The 21280-nt window shown below is 45.4% G+C and overlaps 1 protein-coding gene across 1 annotated transcript in view; it reads right to left on the bottom strand.

Annotated features, from left to right (window-relative positions):
- asic1b (acid-sensing (proton-gated) ion channel 1b) overlaps positions 1-21280 on the bottom strand; it is a 543240-nt gene that overhangs the window by 42477 nt on the left and 479483 nt on the right. Inside the window, exon 4 of the mRNA XM_065002076.1 lies at positions 5472-5599. Coding sequence (XP_064858148.1) covers positions 5472-5599 — 128 coding nt within the window. The remainder of the gene's footprint in view (positions 1-5471; positions 5600-21280) is intronic.

The following is a 21280-nucleotide window of genomic DNA, read 5'->3' as shown; positions in this document are numbered from 1 at the left end:
TTATCTTGATAAATACATGTTGTTTTCATTTTGGCATGGTTACCTGCCTACAATACCCACTGTAGTAGTGTGCATAGGTTGTAAGCCCATAGTAAGGCAATAGAGCTAACTGGCTAGCTACTACTGTTAGCTAGCCAGATAGCCACAAATAATTCCTACCCACAAAGAATTGACATCTTCCTTGGATAACGTCATTTTTGCCTGTTAAACTATCTGGTTAGCTACATTTTTACAATTCACATATAGCTAGCTGATAGTTATGAAGTAAAATGTTTGCTTTGTGTTTATCTTGATTAGTCTCTATTGCCATTGTCCTGGGTAGAAGAAGGAGGTTCAGAGAATGGAGTTGGAGTTGATGTCATGAACACGGGCTCCTGGGAGACAGTGGACCTTGGTTGGTCCACAGACCGTAGGCAGGCCAAAATCTCTCACCATCTAGCTGCCCACACTGATGGTTGTTGTGATGGAAGAGAAGGAGCGGGATGGGACTGACTTGGGCAGGGGGGACGGAGGCTTCGAGCCAGGCTAGCCTGACTCTTCACACCAGCAACAGCGGACGCGGGGAGGATGGCCTGAGACCCTTCTGTCTTGAGTCAGCGACCTGCTGAACTGTGGTGGCCATGGGGGAGTGTATACACCCAAGATCTGTGCTGACTTCCTGGGCTGGTAGATCCATCTCAAGCGGGGCAAAGCTGGATCAGATCTTCTCGGATAGATGAAGGGTGGCCAGACTGCCTCCCCGATCTCCTGTCCAGCCTCCCATGGGGCCGTGGAGTTGAGCTGAACATCTGTCTGTTAGATTTGGACAGATCAACGCCACCCAACTCATCGACAGCTTTGCTATAGGAGGCATTTAAATCTGTGATTCAGGTTGCCTGGGTTACAGCAAGGTCGGTGTACTTAGAAAGCAGGTTATCCTTTTCTCTCAGCCGAGCTAACAGCCGGAGGATCTCTTCCCTGAGCTGATTGATGGTGGTGCATTTAGGGCAGACACATCCCTGTTCATTTTCTAGTTCCACCTTATCTTATGATTGTGTGGAAATAATGTCACACCTGAAGCATTTGTTCCCAGCTGTGGATAAACACACCGGTAGGCTAGCACTGCTAGCGTTAGCCTGCTCCATTTTCATGATGGCTAGCACTGCTAGAGTTAGCCTGCTCCGTCTTCATGATGGCTAGCACTGCTAGCGTTAGCCTGCCCCGTTTTCATAATGGCTAGCACTGCTAGCGTTAGCCTGCTCCGTTTTCATGATGGATAGCAGCTAACTGCTACTTAACAGGAATCCTGGAGACAAACTTGCAGTCCCAGCCGTAAAGGATGACCGCGTCGCGGTATCCATAGCAATACAAACTTCAGCTATGATTTAGAAACTATTTCATAACAACAACAAACCGAGAGGAGACAGAGTGTAGACAGTACACTGTTCTGTTGCGCGCTCTGATGACGTCTCTGGCAAAAAACATGATCTATTCAATCCTTATCTCCTGTGTTCATTTCATCATACGCATTTGTCATGACTGTCCTGTGAGGATCCGAATGGGTCAGTTCAGATTAAAAATGGCTTATTTCAACCAGACCCAGAGGAGGAGGAGGGAGCTGCTGGGGTCAGAGCCTTTCAGAGCCTTACAAGCATGAGGCAGAAAGGTCCAACAACCTTCCTAAGAAGGCCTGGTTCCGACAGAGACACGCGGCGAACGAAGGCATTTACACGTAAATACATTCATGAGTTCTTACTCCAAACGGGCGGCGGTTCGTGTCTATATTATATGAGAGTAGTTCCTAAAACATATCAACGATAAGTGTCTCTTTCTCTCTCTCTCTCTCTCTGTCTCTCTCTCTGACTCTCTCTCTCCCTGTCTCTCTCTCTGTCTCTCTCTCTCTCGGTCTCTCTCTCTCGGTCTCTCTCTCTCTGTCTCTCTCTCTCTCTCTCTCTCTCTCTCTCTCTCTCTGTCTCTCTCTCTCTCTGTCTCTCTCTCTGTCTCTGTCTCTCTGTCTCTCTCTCTGACTCTCTCTCTCCCTGTCTCTCTCTCTCTCTGTCTCTCTGTCTCTCTGTCTCTCTCGGTCTCTGGCGAGAATCCGTCTCCTCACCACGCGCTCTCACCACTGGTGTCCCCCAGGGCTCTGTTCTAGGCCCTCTCCTATTCTCGCTATACACCAAGTCACTTGGCTCTGTCATAACCTCACATGGTCTCTCCTATCATTGCTATGCAGACGACACACAATTAATCTTCTCCTTTCCCCCTTCTGACGACCAGGTGGCGAATCGCATCTCTGCATGTCTGGCAGACATATCAGTGTGGATGACGGATCATCACCTCAAGCTGAACCTCGGCAAGACGGAGCTGCTCTTCCTCCCGGGGAAGGACTGCCCGTTCCATGATCTCGCCATCACGGTTGACAACTCCATTGTGTCCTCGTCCCAGAGCGCTAAGAACCTTGGCGTGATCCTGGACAACACCCTGTCGTTCTCAAATAACATCAAGGCGGTGGCCCGTTCCTGTAGGTTCATGCTCTACAACATCCGCAGAGTACGACCCTGCCTCACACAGGAAGCGGCGCAGGTCCTAATCCAGGCACTTGTCATCTCCCGTCTGGATTACTGCAACTCGCTGTTGGCTGGGCTCCCTGCCTGTGCCATTAAACCCCTACAACTCATCCAGAACGCCGCAGCCCGTCTGGTGTTCAACCTTCCCAAGTTCTCTCACGTCACCCCGCTCCTCCGCTCTCTCCACTGGCTTCCAGTTGAAGCTCGCATCCGCTACAAGACCATGGTGCTTGCCTACGGAGCTGTGAGGGGAACGGCACCTCACTACCTCCAGGCTCTGATCAGGCCCTACACCCAAACAAGGGCACTGCGTTCATCCACCTCTGGCCTGCTCGCCTCCCTACCACTGAGGAAGTACAGTTCCCGCTCAGCCCAGTCAAAACTGTTCGCTGCTCTGGCCCCCAATGGTGGAACAAACTCCCTCACGACGCCAGGACAGCGGAGTCAATCACCACCTTCCGGAGACACCTGAAACCCCACCTCTTTAAGGAATACCTAGGATAGGATAAAGTAATCCTTCTCCCCTCCCCCCTTAAAAGACCTAGATGCACTATTGTAAAGTGGCTGTTCCACTGGATGTCATAAGGTGAAAGCACCAATTTGTAAGTCGCTCTGGATAAGAGCGTCTGCTAAATGACTTAAATGTAAATGTAAATGTCTCTCTCTCTCTCTCTCTCTCTCTCTCTCTCTCTCTGTCTCTCTCTCTCTCTCTGTCTCTCTCTCTCTCTCTCTTCTCTCTCTCTGTCTCTCTCTCTCTCTCTCTCTGTCTCTCTCTCTGTCTCTCTCTCTCTCTCTGTCTCTCTGTCTCTCTCTCTCTCTCTCTCTCTCTCTCTCCCCCTCCCTCTCCATCACAAGCCGCCATATATTGAGTCAGTCATATAGCAACCTTTATCTAATGTATTAAGTGTGTATGCTTATCCTGTGTTATCATTTAGTTAGTTAGTAAATAAATAATTCAACCAATTTGTGTAGTACTGAATCATAAGTAAGGCTTGGGTTTTTAGCAGTTGCAGGAGATTACGACTGTCAGAATGATGATATGATACGAGGTTATGATTAATACGTTGACTGTTTTATGGATATGATAGGTAAAGACCTTTAGAGTTTAATTCGGGAGATAACTCTTTAAACAAGGTAACTCTTTAAACAACCGCTCTCGTGGTGCCCCAAATTCCCAATGAGTCAATTGTTACATTATTAATTTAATCGGGTAACAATTCAACCTAGTTAGTGGATTAAATAAATAAAATTCATCAGATTAATGAAAGTAAAAGTCACAACATAATCAATAGTCCCAGAGAGAGTATAAATACCTAGGATTTCACTCTGTCAGGTTAGATATGCACTACCGTTCAAAAGTTTGGGATCACTTAGAAATATCCTTGTTTTTGAACGAAAAGCACATTTTTGTTGTCCATTAAAATAACAGCAAATTGATCAGAAATACAGTGTAGACATGGTTAATGTTGTAAATGACTGTTGTAGCTGGAAACGGCAGTTTTGTAACGGTACACAACCAGATACCAGATACACAACTGGTCTAAAGAAGGCCAGTTTTATTGCTTCTTTAATCAGGACAACAGTTTTCAGCTGTGCTAACATAATTGCAAAAGGGTTTTCTAATGATCAATTTGCCTTTTAAAATTATAAACTTGGATTAGCTAACACAACGTGCCATTGGAACAGGAGTGATGGTTGCTAATAATGGGCCTCTGTTCGCCTATGTAGATATTCCATTACAAACCAGCTGTTTCCAGCTAAAATAGTCATTTACAACATTAACGATGTCTACACTGTATCAACATCAATTTGATGTTATTTTAATGGACAACAAAATGTGCTTTTCTTTCAAAAACACAGACATTTCTAATTGACCCCAAAACTTTGAACGGTAGTGTACATGATGAGAGGGTAGAGTTGGATGGAATACATCATATGGAATTATTCTTCTTTCCCGAAGAGAGAGCATGGGAGCACTGATTGAAAAGTGTGGATATCCACCAAGCCACTGATGAGATCCCTGTAAGGTAACACATGCATCAGGAAAAAATAAAATGAGATTGGAGAGTCTTTTCAAGGTGAAAACTGACCGACTGGGTTTCAGAATAACCTCGTCCTGTTTTCAACAAGAACACGACCTTTGGAAATCACTGTAATGGTGCATGCTGGTTGGGAATCACTGTAATGGTGTATGCTGGTTGGGAATCACTGTAATGGTGTATGCTGGTTGGGAATCACTGTAATGGTGTATGCTGGTTGGGAATCACTGTAATGGTGTATGCTGGTTGGGAATCACTGTAATGGTGTATGCTGGTTGGGAATCACTGTAATGGTGCATGCTGGTTGGGAATCACTGTAATGGTGCATGCTGGTTGGGAATCACTGTAATGGTGCATGCCGGTTGGGAATCACTGTAATGGTGTATGCTGGTTGGGAATCACTGTAAATGTTGTATGCTGGTTGGGAATCACTGTAATGGTGTATGCTGGTTGGGAATCACTGTACTGGTGTATGCTGGTTGGGAATCACTGTAATGGTGTATGCTGGTTGGGAATCACTGTAATGGTGTATGCTGGTTGGGAATCACTGTAATGGTGTATGCTGGTTGGGAATCACTGTAATGGTGTATGCTGGTTGGGAATCACTGTAATGGTGCATGCTGGTTGGGAATCACTGTAATGGTGTATGCTGGTTGGGAATCACTGTAATGGTGTATGCTGGTTGGGATTCTGTCCATCACACGTCCCTCTTTATTAATATGGCAGGATGACATCGTCACGAACAACAAAACAGCCTCCCACATACAGACATCAACACTAACCCAGACAACCATTATTATTATTTTTTGTTGTTCCTTCCCTTTTAGCAAGCCCACATTGGGAAGAGCCAATAATGTCAGGCTTGATGGATTGATTGATACCCTACCCGTTGTTCCTGACAGGATACGAAGGTCTGGAAGCCCGGGGCCACACCGAAACCCAGCTGGTCAATGAAGGGAGGCTCGTCCTGTGTGTGGATCTGAACCTTGATGCCCGCCTCGAACGACGTCTCATCTGGAGAGAGGAAGGGAAAGATGAGAAACGTGCATCCCAAAAAACAGAAACAGCATGGTCAGTGTATTAATCAGTCTGATTTCATTCAACTGGACAGAGAAAAAACATGAAATTAATAACCTGAAAATCTGATTACAATAAGGAATCAGAAGAACAGATTGATCTTAAAATGATGTATACTCTATTGTTGATGTTCCTCCTGTGTACTAGCCTGCCCTTATCCCCTATCCATCCCCAATCCATCCCCTAACTATCCCCTATCCATCCCCTAACTATCCCCTATCCATCCCCTAACTATCCCCTATCCATCCCTAACTATCCCCAATCCATCCCTAACGATCCCCAATCCATCCCCTAACTATCCCAATCCATCCCCTAACTATCCCCAATCCATCCCCTAATCCATCCCCTAAATCCCCAATCCATCCCTAACGATCCCCAATCCATCCCCTAACTATCCCCTATCCATCCCCTAACGATCCCCAATCCATCCCCTAACTATCCCCTATCCATCCCCTAACTATCCCCTATCCATCCCTAACGATCCCCAATCCATCCCCTAACTATCCCCAATCCATCCCCTAACTATCCCCAATCCATCCCCTAACGATCCCCAATCCATCCCCTAACGATCCCCAATCCATCCCTAACTATCCCCAATCCATCCACTAACGATCCCCAATCCATCCCCTAACTATCCCTATCCATCCCCTAACTATCCCCAATCCATCCCCTATCCATCCCTAACTATCGCCAATCCATCCCCTAACTATCCCCAATCCATCCCCTAACTATCCTCAATCCATCCCCAATCCATCCCTTAACTATCGCCAATCCATCCCCTAACAATCCCCAATCCATCCCCTAACGATCCCCAATCCATCCCCTAACGATCCCCAATCCATCCCTAACTATCCTCAATCCATCCCCAAACTATCGCCAATCCATCCCCAATCCATCCCTAACTATCCCCAATCCATCCCCTAACTATCCCCAATCCATCCCCTAACTATCCCCAATCCATCCTCTAACTATCCCCAATCCATCCTCTAACGATCCCCTATCCATCCCCTGGCACCCTACTATGGACATAGTGCAGTAGGCCTATCCCTGACACCCTACTATGGACATAGTGCAGTAGGCCTATCCACTATGGACATAGTGCAGTAGGCCTATTCCCTATGGACATAGTGCAGTAGGCCTATTCCCTATGGACATAGTGCAGTAGGCCTATTCCCTATGGACATAGTGCAGTAGGCCTATCCCCTATCGACATAGTGCAGTAGGCCTATCCCCTATCAACATAGTGCAGTAGGCCTATCCACTATGGACATAGTGCAGTAGGCCTATCCACTATGGACATAGTGCAGTAGGCCTATTCCTGAACGGATCCCTACGTTAGCGCAAGATACACTTAGTGGACAAAACATTAGGAACACCTTGTCTTTCCATGACATCGGCTGACCAGGTGAATCCAGGTGGAAGTTACGATCCCTTATTGATGTCACTTGTTAAATCCACTTCAATCCGTGTAGATGAAGGGGAAGAGACATGTAGATGAAGGGGAGGAGACATGTAGATGAAGGGGAGGAGACATGTAGATGAAGGGGAGGAGACATGTAGATGAAGGGGAGGAGACATGTAGATGAAGGGGAGGACACAGGGTTAAAGAAGGACTTTTAACCCTTGAGACAGTTGAGACATGTATTGTGTCTGCGTGCCATTCAGAGGGTGAATGGTCAAGGCAAATGCCTTTGAACGGGATGTGGTAGACAAGAACTGCAACGCCGCTGGGTATTTCACGCCTCATTACAGTGTTACTGTGTGTATCAACCCAAAGGACATCCAGCCAACTTGACACAACTGTGGTAATCATTGGAGTCAACATGGGCCAGCATCCCTGTGGAGCGCTTTTGACATCTTGTAGAGTCTGTTCCCCGGTGAGGAAGCCATATATTTACCATGAGCAGATGGGAGGCTGTAATAGTGGCCATGTTGTACCACCTGAGACCATGTACCACCTAGGAGGGGCTGTGCACACACACACACACACACACACACACACACACACACACACACACACACACACACACACACACACACTAACCGTTGCCATTTAGTATGTCAAACAGAATATAACAATATTTCTAGTATGCATACGTGTCATGGTGGCTATAAAAATGATGCGATGAGTACGGTTTTAGAATGATTGGAACATTTAAAAGACATTCTGGAATAGGGGGAATGGAATGAAGAAGCCCCTCGTACCAATCTCTTTCTCATTGCCAGTCCCTCTCTGTCTCACTCTCTCATTATACCAGTCTCTCTCTCTCTCTCTCTCTCTCTCTCTCTCTCTCTCTCTCCTCTCTCTCTCTCTCTCTCTCTCTCTCTCTCTCTCTCTCATTACCAGTCTCTCCCTCTCTCTCTCATTACCAGTCTTTTCTCTCTCTCTCTCTCTCTCTCTCTCTCTCTCTCTCTCTCTCTCTCTCTCTCTCTCATTACCAGTCTCTCTCTCTCTCTTCCATTACCAGTCTCCCTCTCTCTCTCTCTCTCTCTCTCTCTCTCTCTCTCATTACCAGTCTCTCTCTCTCTCTTCCATTACCAGTCTCCCTCTCTCTCTCTCTCTCTCTCTCTCCCTCTCTTCCATTACCAGTCTCCCTCTCTCTCTCTCTCTCTCTCTCTCTCTCTCTCTCTCTCTCTCTCTCATTACCAGTATCTCTCTCTCATTACCAGTATCTCTCTCTCTCTCTCTCTCTCTCTCTCTCTTCCATTACCAGTCTCCCTCTCTCTCTCTCTCTCTCTCTCTCTCTCTCTCATTTACCAGTCTCTCTCTCTCTCTCTCTCTCTCATTACCAGTCTCTCTCTCTCTCTCTCTCTCTCTCTCTCATTACCACTCTCTCTCTCATTACCAGTATCTCTCTCTCTCATTACCAGTATCTCTCTCTCTCTAAATTCAAAGGGCTTTATTAGCATATGAAACATATGTTTACATTGCTAAAGCAAATGGAATAGACAATAAACAAAAGGGAAATAAACAAGGGAAACATTAGTAAACATGACACTTTACACTAAAACAAAAGTTTTAAAAGTATATAGACATTTCAAATTATGTATTAGTGTCTATTTACAGTGTTGTAACAATGTGCAAATAGTTGAAGTGTGAAAGGTAAAATAAATAAACAGATAAATTATTTACAATGTTGTTTGTGTTCCACTGGTTGCCCTTTTCTCATGGCAACGGGCCACAAATCTTGTTGCTGTATTCTATAAAATCCTTTCTCTGTAATTAATATTACCTGATTGAGCTAATCATGTAAATGTAATTAACTAGAAAGTCAGGACACCATGAAAGAATGTTTATAGAGCTGTTATCTTCCGAATAAACTCTTAAAGACCTGGTAATCTTTCACCTCAATAGCAGTCAATATTAATTCGTCACCTTATTCAGTCTCATCTGAAAGTTGTAAATTCTTGGTTATCTTCACAAACCCTGGCTAACAAGTTGAATCAGCAATGTAAAATTTGGTTAAATTATTGAATTACTAAACACCTAAACAATCACACAGAATTACACATACACAGGATTGGTCATACATGAAAAACGTCCCTGGTGGACTGAACCGTTATGACAGCTGGTTACACAAAGAGAGGGGGTTGGGCTTGAATGAAAGAGCGGGAAGACGTAAATACAGAATCTTATGCATTCTAAATAACCGCCCATTTGGAAAAAGGAAAATGCAATAAATATTTACTCTGAGCTGCGCTTCGGTAGGTTGGTCGTAGATAGAAGGCCGGGTTGTCCAGCATGGATCTCTTGTCCTCTGAAGAATGTCTAGTGGTGAACTGGAGTGTGGTAGAATGGATCCTTTGTCCGTCCTCTCCGAGCCGTAGTTTACAGTTGCTGCGGCTAACTCAATCGGCTAGGAGGTATCACTTCTTTAGTGAATAAGAGTTTAAAGTTCATACCAAGTTGCCATACTTTAAGCTCATGCTATATTCTGGCTGGTATAGTCGATATTCATCCTTTCGGCGTGTTGATCGTCATCTTCACGTTGAAATTCGATGCTAATTTTGTTCTTGTCATTCAACCAGAGCTCACACTGAGGTTGGCTTAGTTCTGTGATCTTGTCCTTTTAACGCAGGGACCGCAAGTCCTCACGTCCTTGGACAGAAAGTTGGACTGGCTTATATCGTGGTGAAGAGAAGGGCATATTTCATAGTTTTACAACCAATGTCTGTTCACTTGGACGGGGCCTCTGAGTGAGCAGGGTTTACTCTTATGACAAACCGTTCTCTCATTAAGAAGCTAAAATTACATTTAATCTTTTCACAAATAGTTTCATGTTTAAACATTTAAATTGCACAACAATTCCATGTGAATCTGATAACTAGAATGTCTAGATTTTCCAAGATACAGTCTATGTCGTCCTATCATCAGTAATCATGTCTCAGACGCCAACTGATCTGACATCATATTCATTAAGTACCAACGCATATTTCCAACTGATTGGATTACCGAAATATGGTTCCGTTTCCCATCTTTTGATGTTACCAGACTCCATGTCAACAAAGGCTTTCCAAGAGTCAACTCTATAGAGTAGAGAGAGAGAAAAAGAGAAAGGTATTTATGGGGGTCATAAACCTCCCCCAACAGGCCAACATCATGACAGGAGTTTATCAATGTTTGATTTGTTTTCAAATTATTTGTGAGATCTGTGGGAAATATGCGTCTCTATTGTGGTCATTCATTTGCCAGGAGGTTAGGAAGTGTAGCTCAGTTTCCACCTCATTTTGTGGACAGTGTGCACATAGCCTGTCTTCTCTTGAGAGCTAAGTCTGCCTATAGCGGCCTTTCTCAATAGCAAGGCTATGCTCACTGAGCCTGTACATAGTCATGGATTTTCCTAATTTAGGGTTAGTCCCAGTGGTCAGGTATACTTCCACGGTCTACTCTTGGTTTCGGGTCAGTCCCAGTGGTCAGGTATACTTCCACGGTCTACTCTCGGTTTCGGGTCAGTCCCAGTGGGCAGGTATTCTTCCACGGTCTACTCTCGGTTTCGGGTCAGTCCCAGTGGTCAGGTATTCTTCCACGGTCTACTCTCGGTTTCGGGTCAGTCCCAGTGGGCAGGTATTCTTCCACGGTCAGTCCGGGTCAGTGGGCAGGTATTCTTCCACGGTCTACTCTCGGTTTCGGGTCAGTCCCAGTGGGCAGGTATTCTTCCACGGTCTACTTCGGTTTCGGGTCAGTCCCAGTGGGCAGGTATTCTTCCACGGTCTACGGTTTCTCGGTTTCGGGTCAGTCCCAGTGGGCAGGTATTCTTCCACGGTCTACTCTCGGTTTCGGGTCAGTCCCAGTGGGCAGGTATTCTTCCACGGTCTACTCTCGGTTTCGGGTCAGTCCCAGTGGGCAGGTATTCTTCCACGGTCTACTCTCGGTTTCGGGTCAGTCCCAGTGGGCAGGTATTCTTCCACGGTCTACTCTCGGTTTCGGGTCAGTCCCAGTGGGCAGGTATTCTTCCACGGTCTACTCTCGGTTTCGGGTCAGTCCCAGTGGGCAGGTATTCTTCCACGGTCTACTCTCGGTTTCGGGTCAGTCCCAGTGGGCAGGTATTCTTCCACGGTCTACTCTCGGTTTCGGGTCAGTCCCAGTGGGCAGGTATTCTTCCAGTCCGGGTCAGTCCCAGTGGGCAGGTATTCTTCCACGGTCTACTCTCGGTTTCGGGTCAGTCCCAGTGGGCAGGTATTCTTCCACGGTCTACGGGTCAGTCCCAGTGGGCAGGTATTCTTCTCGGTTCGGGTCAGTCCCAGTGGGCAGGTATTCTTCCACGGTCTACTCTCGGTTTCGGGTCAGTCCCAGTGGGCAGGTATTCTTCCACGGTCTACTCTCGGTTTCGGGTCAGTCCCAGTGGGCAGGTATTCTTCCACGGTCTACTCTCGGTTTCGGGTCAGTCCCAGTGGGCAGGTATTCTTCCACGGTCGGGTCACTCTTCCACGGTCTTCGGGGTCAGTCCCAGTGGGCAGGTATTCTTCCACGGTCTACTCTTGGTTTCGGGTCAGTCCCAGTGGGCAGGTATTCTTCCACGGTCTACAGTCCCAGTGGGCAGGTATTCTTCCACGGTCACTCTCGGTTTCGGGTCAGTCCCAGTGGGCAGGTATTCTTCCACGGTCTACTCTCGGTTTCGGGTCAGTCCCAGTGGGCAGGTATTCTTCCACGGTCTACTCTCGGTTTCGGGTCAGTCCCAGTGGGCAGGTATTCTTCCACGGTCTACTCTCGGTTTCGGGTCAGTCCCAGTGGGCAGGTATTCTTCCACGGTCTACTCTCGGTTTCGGGTCAGTCCCAGTGCAGGTATTCTTCCACGGTATTCTTCGGGTCAGTCCCAGTCAGGTATTCTTCCACGGTCTACTCTCGGTTTCGGGTCAGTCCCAGTGGGCAGGTATTCTTCCACGGTCTACTCTCGGTTTCGGGTCAGTCCCAGTGGGCAGGTATTCTTCCACGGTCTCCCAGTGGGCAGGTATTCTTCGGTCTTCTCGGTTTGGTCCCAGTGGGCAGGTATTCTTCCACGGTCTACTCTCGGTTTCGGGTCAGTCCCAGTGGGCAGGTATTCTTCCACGGTCTACTCTCGGTTTCGGGTCAGTCCCTCGGTTTCGGGTCAGTCCCAGTGGGCAGGTATTCTTCCACGGTCTACTCTCGGTTTCGGGTCAGTCCCAGTGGTCAGGTATTCTTCCACGGTCTACTCTCGGTTTCGGGTCAGTCCCAGTGGGCAGGTATTCTTCCACGGTCTACTCTCGGTTTCGGGTCAGTCCCAGTGGGCAGGTATTCTTCCACGGTCTACTCTCGGTTTCGGGTCAGTCCCAGTGGGCAGGTATTCTTCCACGGTCTACTCTCGGTTTCGGGTCAGTCCCAGTGGGCAGGTATTCTTCCACGGTCTACTCTCGGTTTGTTATTATTTTATTATATGTGTCAAAGAGTTATCTTTTTGCCTTCTCATAATTTGGTTTGGTCTAAATGTGTTTCTATCCTGGGGCTCTGTTCACAAACCAAAAAATACCCCACAGAGCCCCAGGATATAAACAGACCCAACCAAATGATGAGAACTCTGGCTGAGGGGACTCTTCTCTAGGTTCATCTCTTTGTAGGTAAGGGCTTTGTGGTGGAATGTGTGGGAATCGTTTGCTTTTAGGTGGTTGTAGAAATTAACAGCTCTTTTCTGGATTTTGATAACTAGTGGTTATAGTCCTAATTCTGCTCTGCATGCATTGTTTGTGCTTTTGCATTGTACACAAATTATATTTTTTGCAGAATTCTGCATGCAGTCTCTCAATTGGGTGTTTGTCCCATTTTGTGAATTCTTGGTTGGTGAGTGGAACCCAGACCTCACAACCATAGAGGACATGTTAGTTAAGTTTTCTGTTCCTTTTGACAGCATAGAAGGGCCTTCTTGCCTTCTCTCTTAAATAGTTCACAGCCTTGTGGTAGTTACCTGTGGTGTTGATGTTTAGGCCGAGGTAGGTGTAATTCTTTGTGTGCTCTAGGGCAACAGTGTCTAGATAGAATTTGTATTTGTTGTTTTGGCTACTGGAAATTCTTTGAAACACCATTATTTTTGTCTTACTGAGATTCATTGTCAGGGTCCAGGTCTGACAGAATCTGTGCAGAAGACCTAGGTGCTGCTGTAGGCCCTCATTGGTTGAGGACAGAAGCACCAGATCATCTGCAAGCAGCAGACATTTGATTTCTGAGTCCAGTAGGGTGAGGCTGCAGAATGTTCTAGTGCCATTTTTCTGCAGACTGGCAGTACCAGCCAAAAGTTTGGACACACCTACTCTTTCTTTATTGTGACTATTTTCTACCTTGTAGAATAATAAGGAAGACATCAAAACTATGAAATAACACATATGGAATCATGTAGTAACCAAAAAAGTGTTGAACAAATCAAAGTATATATTATATTTGAGATTCTTCAAAGAAGCCACCCTTTTCCTTGATGACAGCTTTGCACACTGTTGGGATTCTCTCAACCAGCTTCATGAGGTATCACCTGGAATGCATTTCAATTAACAGGTGTGCATTGTTAAAAGTTAATTTGTGGAATTTCAATCAGTTGTGTTGTGACAAGGTAGGGGCGGTATACAGAAGATAGCCTTATTTGGTAAAATACCAATTCCATATTATAGCAAGAACAGCTCAAATAAGCAAAGAGAAATGTATCATTACTTGAAGACAAGAACTTTGAACGTTTATTCAAGTGTAGTCGCAGAAACCATCAAGCTCTATGATGAAACTGGCTCTCATATGAGGACAGCCAAAGGAAGACCCAAAGTTACCTCTGCTACAGAGGATACGTTCATTAGATTTACCAGTCTCAAAAATTGCAGCCCAAATAAATGCTTCACAGAGTTCAAGTAACAGACACATCTCAACATCAACTGTTCAGAGGAAACTGCGTGAATCAGGCCTTCATGGTCGAATTGCTGCAAAGAAACCACTACTAAAGGACACCAATAAGAAGAAGAGACTTGCTTGGGCCAAGAAACACGAGCAATGGACATTAGACCGGTGGAAATCTGTCCTTTAGTCTGATGAGTCCAAATTTTTGGTAAAATGGATTTAAGTTTGCCTGCATTAAAGTCCCCGGCCACTAGGAGCGCCGCTTCTGGATGAGCAATTTCTTGTTTGCTTATGGCCTTATACAGCTCGTTGAGTGAGGTCTTAGTGCCAGCTTTGGTTTATGGTGATACATAGATGGCTACGAATAATATAGATGAGAACTCTCTTGGTTGATAGTGTGGTCTACTGCTTATCATAAGGTACTCAACCTCAAGGGAGGAATACCTCAATAATTATTTAATAGTAGACATCGCACACCAGCTGTTATTGACAAATAGACACACACCCCGCCCTTCGTCTTACCAGACGTAGCAGCTGCTCTGTCCTGCCGATGCATGGAAAATCCTGCCAGCTCTATATTATCCATGAAGTCGTTCAGCCACGACTCGGTGAAACATAAGATGTTACAGTTTTTAATGTCCCGTTGTTAGGATAGTCTTGATCGTATATCATCCATTTTATTCTCCAGTGATTGCATGTTGGCCAATAGAACGGATGATAGTGGAGGTTTAATCCCTCGCCCTACGTATTCTCAGAAGGCAGCACAACCTCCGCCCACTTCTGTATTTTCTCTGTATTTTCTTCATGCAAATGACGGGGATTTGGGCCAGTTCCTGAGAAACCAGCATATCCTTCACGTCTGACTCGTTAAAAAAAAAAAAATCTTCATCCAGTTCGAGGTGAGAAATCGCTGTTTTGATGTCCAGAAATTATTTTCGGTCATAAAAAGATGGTAGCAGCAACATTATGTACAAAATAAAAAATAAGTTACAAACAACGCAAAGAAAATGAACAAAATAGCAAAGTTGTTTAGGAGCCTTTCCCGCCGGCGCCATTCTTACACCACTGCAGGTGACGGCAGGGACTGGGGGAGGACTTGTTGGACTTTAACACTCCGAGCTTGGGGGAGTTTGAGGTGGTGGGAGGTAAAGCCCTCCACAACCTCTGCATTAAGGTGAGGAACATGGAGCCCTGGCCACTAACAGCTGGTTGGGACGGGTTGAACCGGGAGTCTGACAGGGGTGTCCTTTCTGTGTCGTTAGTGAAACTGTGCATCGTGTGTTTTCTGTGTGCGCCAGGTTAAGGCCATTAATGTCTCTGTTGGAATGTCTGTGTGAAAGGTTGTGAGTTTACTGTTGGGATGTTTATAATGGGGTACAGGTATTCGAATAAGGAAAAAGCCAAATGTGTTTTGTTGAATTTTCTGTTTGCTCAGGCAAAGTTGTCTATTTAGAAAACAAGGAGGAACAGGGTCAAAGGTTGGGTAACAGACCCTTTACTATTATTTAATGGGATGGTCTCTGCGTGCCTTCGGGTGGAATTTGAGTTGTATAAAATGCTAAAAAGTGTGGAGTTGTTTCAGGAGATATGGTGTGTTGGAGTTGCTGCTTGTACAGCTGGGGGTGGAATTTGAGTTGTATAGAATGATAAACAGTGTTTAGGAGATATGGTGTGTCGGGGGGGGGGGGTTGCTGCCTGTACAGCTGGGGGTGGAATTTGAGTTGTATAAAATGCTAAACAGTGTTTTAGGAGATATGGTGTGTCGGGGGGGGGTTGCTGCTTGTACAGCTGGGGAAGATAGGTTGGATATACGGCTGTAGAAGAGGTGAGGTTTTGGTTATTGTGGGGTGTGGTGTTGAGGGCAAGTTGAGTATGCAGCACAGGGATATTGTTTTTTAAAGGGGGGGAGGGGGGGTGAGGTTTAATGAAATGAGGATGTATCATTAAAGAAAGACTCTCTCTCTCTCTCATTACCAGTATCCTCTCTGTCTCTCTCTCTCTCTCTCTCTCTCTCTCTCTCTCTCATTACCAGTATCCTCTCTGTCTCTCTCTCTCTCTCTCTCTCTCTCTCTCATTACTAGTATCCTCTCTCTCTCTCTCTCTCTCTCTCTCTGTCATTACCAGTATCCTCTCTCTCTCTCTCTCTGTCACGCCCTGACCTTAGAGATCCTTTTTATGTCTCTAGCTTGGTTTTGTCAGGGCGTGAGTTTGGGTGGGCATTCTATGTTTTGTGTTCTATGTTTTCTATTTCTGTGTGTTTGGCAGGGTGTGGTTCTCAATCAGAGGCAGCTGTCTATCAAATCAAATCAAATCAAATCAAATCAAATTGTATTTGTCACATACACATGGTTAGCAGATGTTAATGCGAGTGTAGCGAAATGCTTGTGCTTCTAGTTCCGACAATGCAGTGATAACCAACAAGTAATCTAACTAACAATTCCAAAACTACTGTCTTATACACAGTGTAAGGGGATAAAGAATATGTACATAAGGATATATGAATGAGTGATGGTACAGAGCAGCATACAGTAGATGGTATCGAGTACAGTATATACATATGAGATGAGTATGTAGACAAAGTAAACAAAGTGGCATAGTTAAAGTGGCTAGTGATACATGTATTACATAAGGATGCAGTCGATGATGTAGAGTACAGGATATACGTATGCATATGAGATGAATAATGTAGAGTAAGTAACATTATATAAGGTAGCATTGTTTAAAGTGGCTAGTGATATATTTACATCATTTCCCATCAATTCCCATTATTAAAGTGGCTGGAGTTGGGTCAGTGTCAATGACAGTGTGTTGGCAACAGCCACTCAATGTTAGTGGTGGCTGTTTAACAGTCTGATGGCCTTGAGATAGAAGCTGTTTTTCAGTCTCTCGGTCCCAGCTTTGATGCACCTGTACTGACCTCGCCTTCTGGATGATAGCGGGGTGAACAGGCAGTGGTTCGGGTGGTTGATGTCCTTGATGATCTTTATGGCCTTCCTGTAACATCGGGTGGTGTAGGTGTCCTGGAGGGCAGGTAGTTTGCCCCCGGTGATGCGTTGTGCAGACCTCACTACCCTCTGGAGAGCCTTACGGTTGAGGGCGGAGCAGTTGCCGTACCAGGCGGTGATACAGCCCGCCAGGATGCTCTCGATTGTGCATCTGTAGAAGTTTGTGAGTGCTTTTGGTGACAAGCCAAATTTCTTCAGCCTCCTGAGGTTGAAGAGGCGCTGCTGCGCCTTCTTCACGACGCTGTCAGTGTGAGTGGACCAATTCAGTTTGTCTGTGATGTGTATGCCGAGGAACTTAAAACTTGCTACCCTCTCCACTACTGTTCCATCGATGTGGATAGGGGGGTGTTCCCTCTGCTGTTTCCTGAAGTCCACAATCATCTCCTTAGTTTTGTTGACGTTGAGTGTGAGGTTATTTTCCTGACACCACACTCCGAGGGCCCTCACCTCCTCCCTGTAGGCCGTCTTGTCGTTGTTGGTAATCAAGCCTACCACTGTTGTGTCGTCCGCAAACTTGATGATTGAGTTGGAGGCGTGCGTATCGTTGTCTCTGATTGAGAACCATACTTAGGTAGCCTTTTCCCACCTGTGTTTTGTGGGTAGTTGTTTTCTGTTTATGTGTCTGCACCAGACAGAAATGTTTCGTTCTCTTTGTTATTTTTTGCTATTTCAGTGTTCAGTTTAATAAAAATCATGAACACGTAGTACGCTGCATCTTGGTCCTCTCCTTCCAACAGCCGTTTCTCTTTCTCTCTCTCCCAGTACCCTCTCTGTCCTCTCTCTCTCTCTCTCTCTCTCTCTCTCTCTCTCTCTCTCTCTCTCCCAGTACCCTCTCTGTCCCTCTCTCTCTCTGTCTCTCTCCCAGTACCCTCTCTGTCCCTCTCTCTCTCTGTCTCTCTCCCAGTACCCCCTCTGTCCCTCTCTGTCTCTCTCCCAGTACCCTCTCTGTCCCTCTCTCAATCCAAGGGGCTTTATTGGCATGGGAAACATGTGTTAATATTGCCAAAGCAAGTGAGGTAGATAATATACAAAAGTGAAAATAAATATGGGTTGTATTTACAATGGTGTTTGTGCTTCACTGGTTGCCCTTGTGGCAACGGGTCACAAATATTGCTACTGGGATTTCACCCAGTAGATATGGGAGTTTATCAAAATTGGGTTTGTTTTCAAATTCTTTATGGGTTTTATCTGAGGGAAATATGTGTCTATGGTCATACATTAGGCAGGAGGTTAGGAAGTGCAGCTCAGTTTCCACATTTTGTGGGCAGTGTGCACATAGCTTGTCTTCTCTTGAGAGCCATGTCTGCCTACGGCGGCCTTTCTCAATAGCAAGGCTATGCTCACTGAGTCTGTACATAGTCAAAGCTTTCCTTAAGTTTGGGTCAGTCAGTGGTCAGGTATTCTGCCATGGTGTACTCTCGGTTTAGGGCCAAATAGCATTCCAGTTTGCTCTTTTGTTGTTGATTCTTTCCAATGTGTCAAGTAATTATCTTTTTGTTTTCTCATGATTCGGTTGGGTCTAATTGTGTTGGTGTCCTGGGGCTCTGTGGGGTCTGTTTGTGTTTGTGCGCAGTGTCCCCTGTACCAGCTGGCAGAGGGGGGGTCTCCCTCCAGGTTCATCTCTCTGTAGGTGATGGCTTTGTTATGGAAGGTTTGGTAATCGCTTCCTTTTAGGTGGTTGTAGAATTTAACTGCTCTTTTCTGGATTTTGATAATTAGTGGGTATCGGCCTAATTCTGATCTGCATGCATTATTTGGTGTTCTACCTCTTTCCATCAATTTGTATAGCAGACCCTCATGCCAAATTGAGTCGAAGGCTTTTTTTGAAATCAACAAAGCATGAGAAGTCTTAGCCTTTGTTTTGTTTTGTTTGGTTGTCAATTAGAGTGTGCAGGGTGAATACATGGTCTGTTGTACGGTAATTTGGTAAAAAGCCAATTTGACATTTGCTCAGTACATTGTTTTCATTGAGGAAATGTACGAGTCTCTCTCTCTCTCTCTCTCTCTCTGTCTCTCTCTCTCTCTCTCTCTGTCTCTCTCTCTGTCTCTCTCTCTCTCTCTCTCTCTCTCTCTTTCTCTCTCTCTCATTACCAGTATCCTCTCTCTCTCTCTCTCTCTCTCTCTCTCTCTCTCTCTCTCTCTCTCTCTCTGTCTCTCTCTCTCTCTCTCTCTCTCTCTCTCTCTCTCTCTGTCTCTCTCTCTCTCTCTCTCTGTCTCTCTCTCTCTCTCTCTCTCTCTCTCTCATTACCAGTATCCTATCTCTCTCTCTCTCTCTCTCTCTCTCTCTCTCTCTCTCTCTCTCTCTCTCTCTCTTTCTCTCTCTCTCATTACCAGTATCTCTCTCTCTCTCTCTGTCTCTCTCTCTCTGTCTCTCTCTCTCTCTCTCTCTCTCTCTCTCTCTCTCATTACCAGTCTCTCTCTCTCTCTCTCTTTCTCTCTCTCTCATTACCAGTATCCTCTCTCTCTCTCTCTGTCTCTCTCTCTGTCTCTCTCTCTCTCTCTCTCTCTCTCTCTCTCTCTCTCTCTCATTACCAGTCTCTCTCTCTCTCTCTCTTTTCAATTACAGCGGGAGGCTGTGTGAGCCTTTGATAAAGAAGAGAGCATCAGAAAGTCATTGCTCTTCTTGAGGAAGGATACAGAGGCATTTGAGTCATTGCCAAGGGAACGCACCAGGGCCTTGAGCAGGGCACCAACGTACAGCAGTGCAGGATGGGAAATTTACACATACAGTACAGCTCCAAAAGTATTTGGGACATGTTTTTGGCTCTGTACTCCAGCACTTTGGGTTTGAAATGATACAATCAGGTTAACCAGACTATCAGGTTAAAGTGCAGACAGTCAGCTTTATTTGAAAGGGAATTTTCATCTATTTAGAAATTACAGCACTTTCTGAACATTCAGTCACCGCATTTTAGTGGACCAAAAGCATTGGGACAAATTAATTTATATGTATATTAAAGTAGTAACAAATTAAGTATTTGTATATATTCTGTCACTTTAATGTCACCATAATAATGTAAAAAACATTTATATTTGGCCTCAATATTGGAATACCAATGGAGAATGGACGTAGAAAATGCAATTCGCTACTGTATGCATTTGTGGAATTCTACATACTCACAATGAAGACTTTTGCAGCCTCTGACTTAAAGCTCTAATAAAATGACCATTAAACATATTCCCTCTGACTTAAAGCTCTAATAAAATGATAAAATGACCATTAAACATATTCCCTCTGACTTAAAGCTCTAATAAAATGACCATTAAACATATTCCCTCTGACTTAAAGCTCTAATAACCGGTAATGAGATTAGATTTTCTTCCCCAGCAGTTGTTTTGGTAATCAATAATAATTGAAATGACCATTAAACATATTCCCAGATAGTCCCTTTGAGGGCGAATGAAAGGCCTTTCCACACAGACACTACATCTACATACCGCTGCAGAGAGAATGAAAGGCCTTTCCACACAGACGTCTACATACCGCTGCAGAGAGAATGAAAGGCCTTTCCACACAGACACTACGTCTACATACTGCTGCAGAGAGAATGAAAGGCCTTTCTACACAGACGTCTACATAACGCTGCAGAGAGAATGAAAGGCCTTTCTACACAGACGTCTACGTCTACATACTGCTGCAGAGAGAATGAAAGGCCTTTCTACACAGACGTCTACGTCTACATACCGCTGCAGAGAGAATGAAAGGCCTTTCTACACAGACGTCTACGTCTACATACCGCTGCAGAGAGAATGAAAGGCCTTTCTACACAGACGTCTACGTCTACATACCGCTGCAGAGAGAATGAAAGGCCTTTCTACACAGACGTCTACATACCGCTGCAGAGAGAATGAAAGGCCTTTCCACACAGACGTCTACATACCGCTGCAGAGAGAATGAAAGGCCTTTCCACACAGACGTCTGCATACTGCTGCAGAGAGAATGAAAGGCCTTTCCACACAGACGTCTGCATACTGCTGCAGAGAGAATGAAAGGCCTTTCTACACAGACGTCTACATACCGCTGCAGAGAGAATGAAAGGCCTTTCTACACAGACACTACGTCTACATACCGCTGCAGAGAGAATGAAAGGCCTTTCCACACAGACGTCTACATACCGCTGCAGAGAGAATGAAAGGCCTTTCTACACAGACACTACGTCTACATACCGCTGCAGAGAGAATGAAAGGCCTTTCTACACAGACGTCTACATACCGCTGCAGAGAGAATGAAAGGCCTTTCTACACAGACGTCTACATACCGCTGCAGAGAGAATGAAAGGCCTTTCC

This window comes from Oncorhynchus nerka, linkage group LG15 (assembly GCF_034236695.1).
Source record: "Oncorhynchus nerka isolate Pitt River linkage group LG15, Oner_Uvic_2.0, whole genome shotgun sequence".
Lineage (NCBI taxonomy): Eukaryota > Metazoa > Chordata > Actinopteri > Salmoniformes > Salmonidae > Oncorhynchus > Oncorhynchus nerka.
The sequence above is the reverse complement of the archived record's forward strand: the minus strand, read 5'-3'. Positions and strand labels throughout refer to the sequence as shown.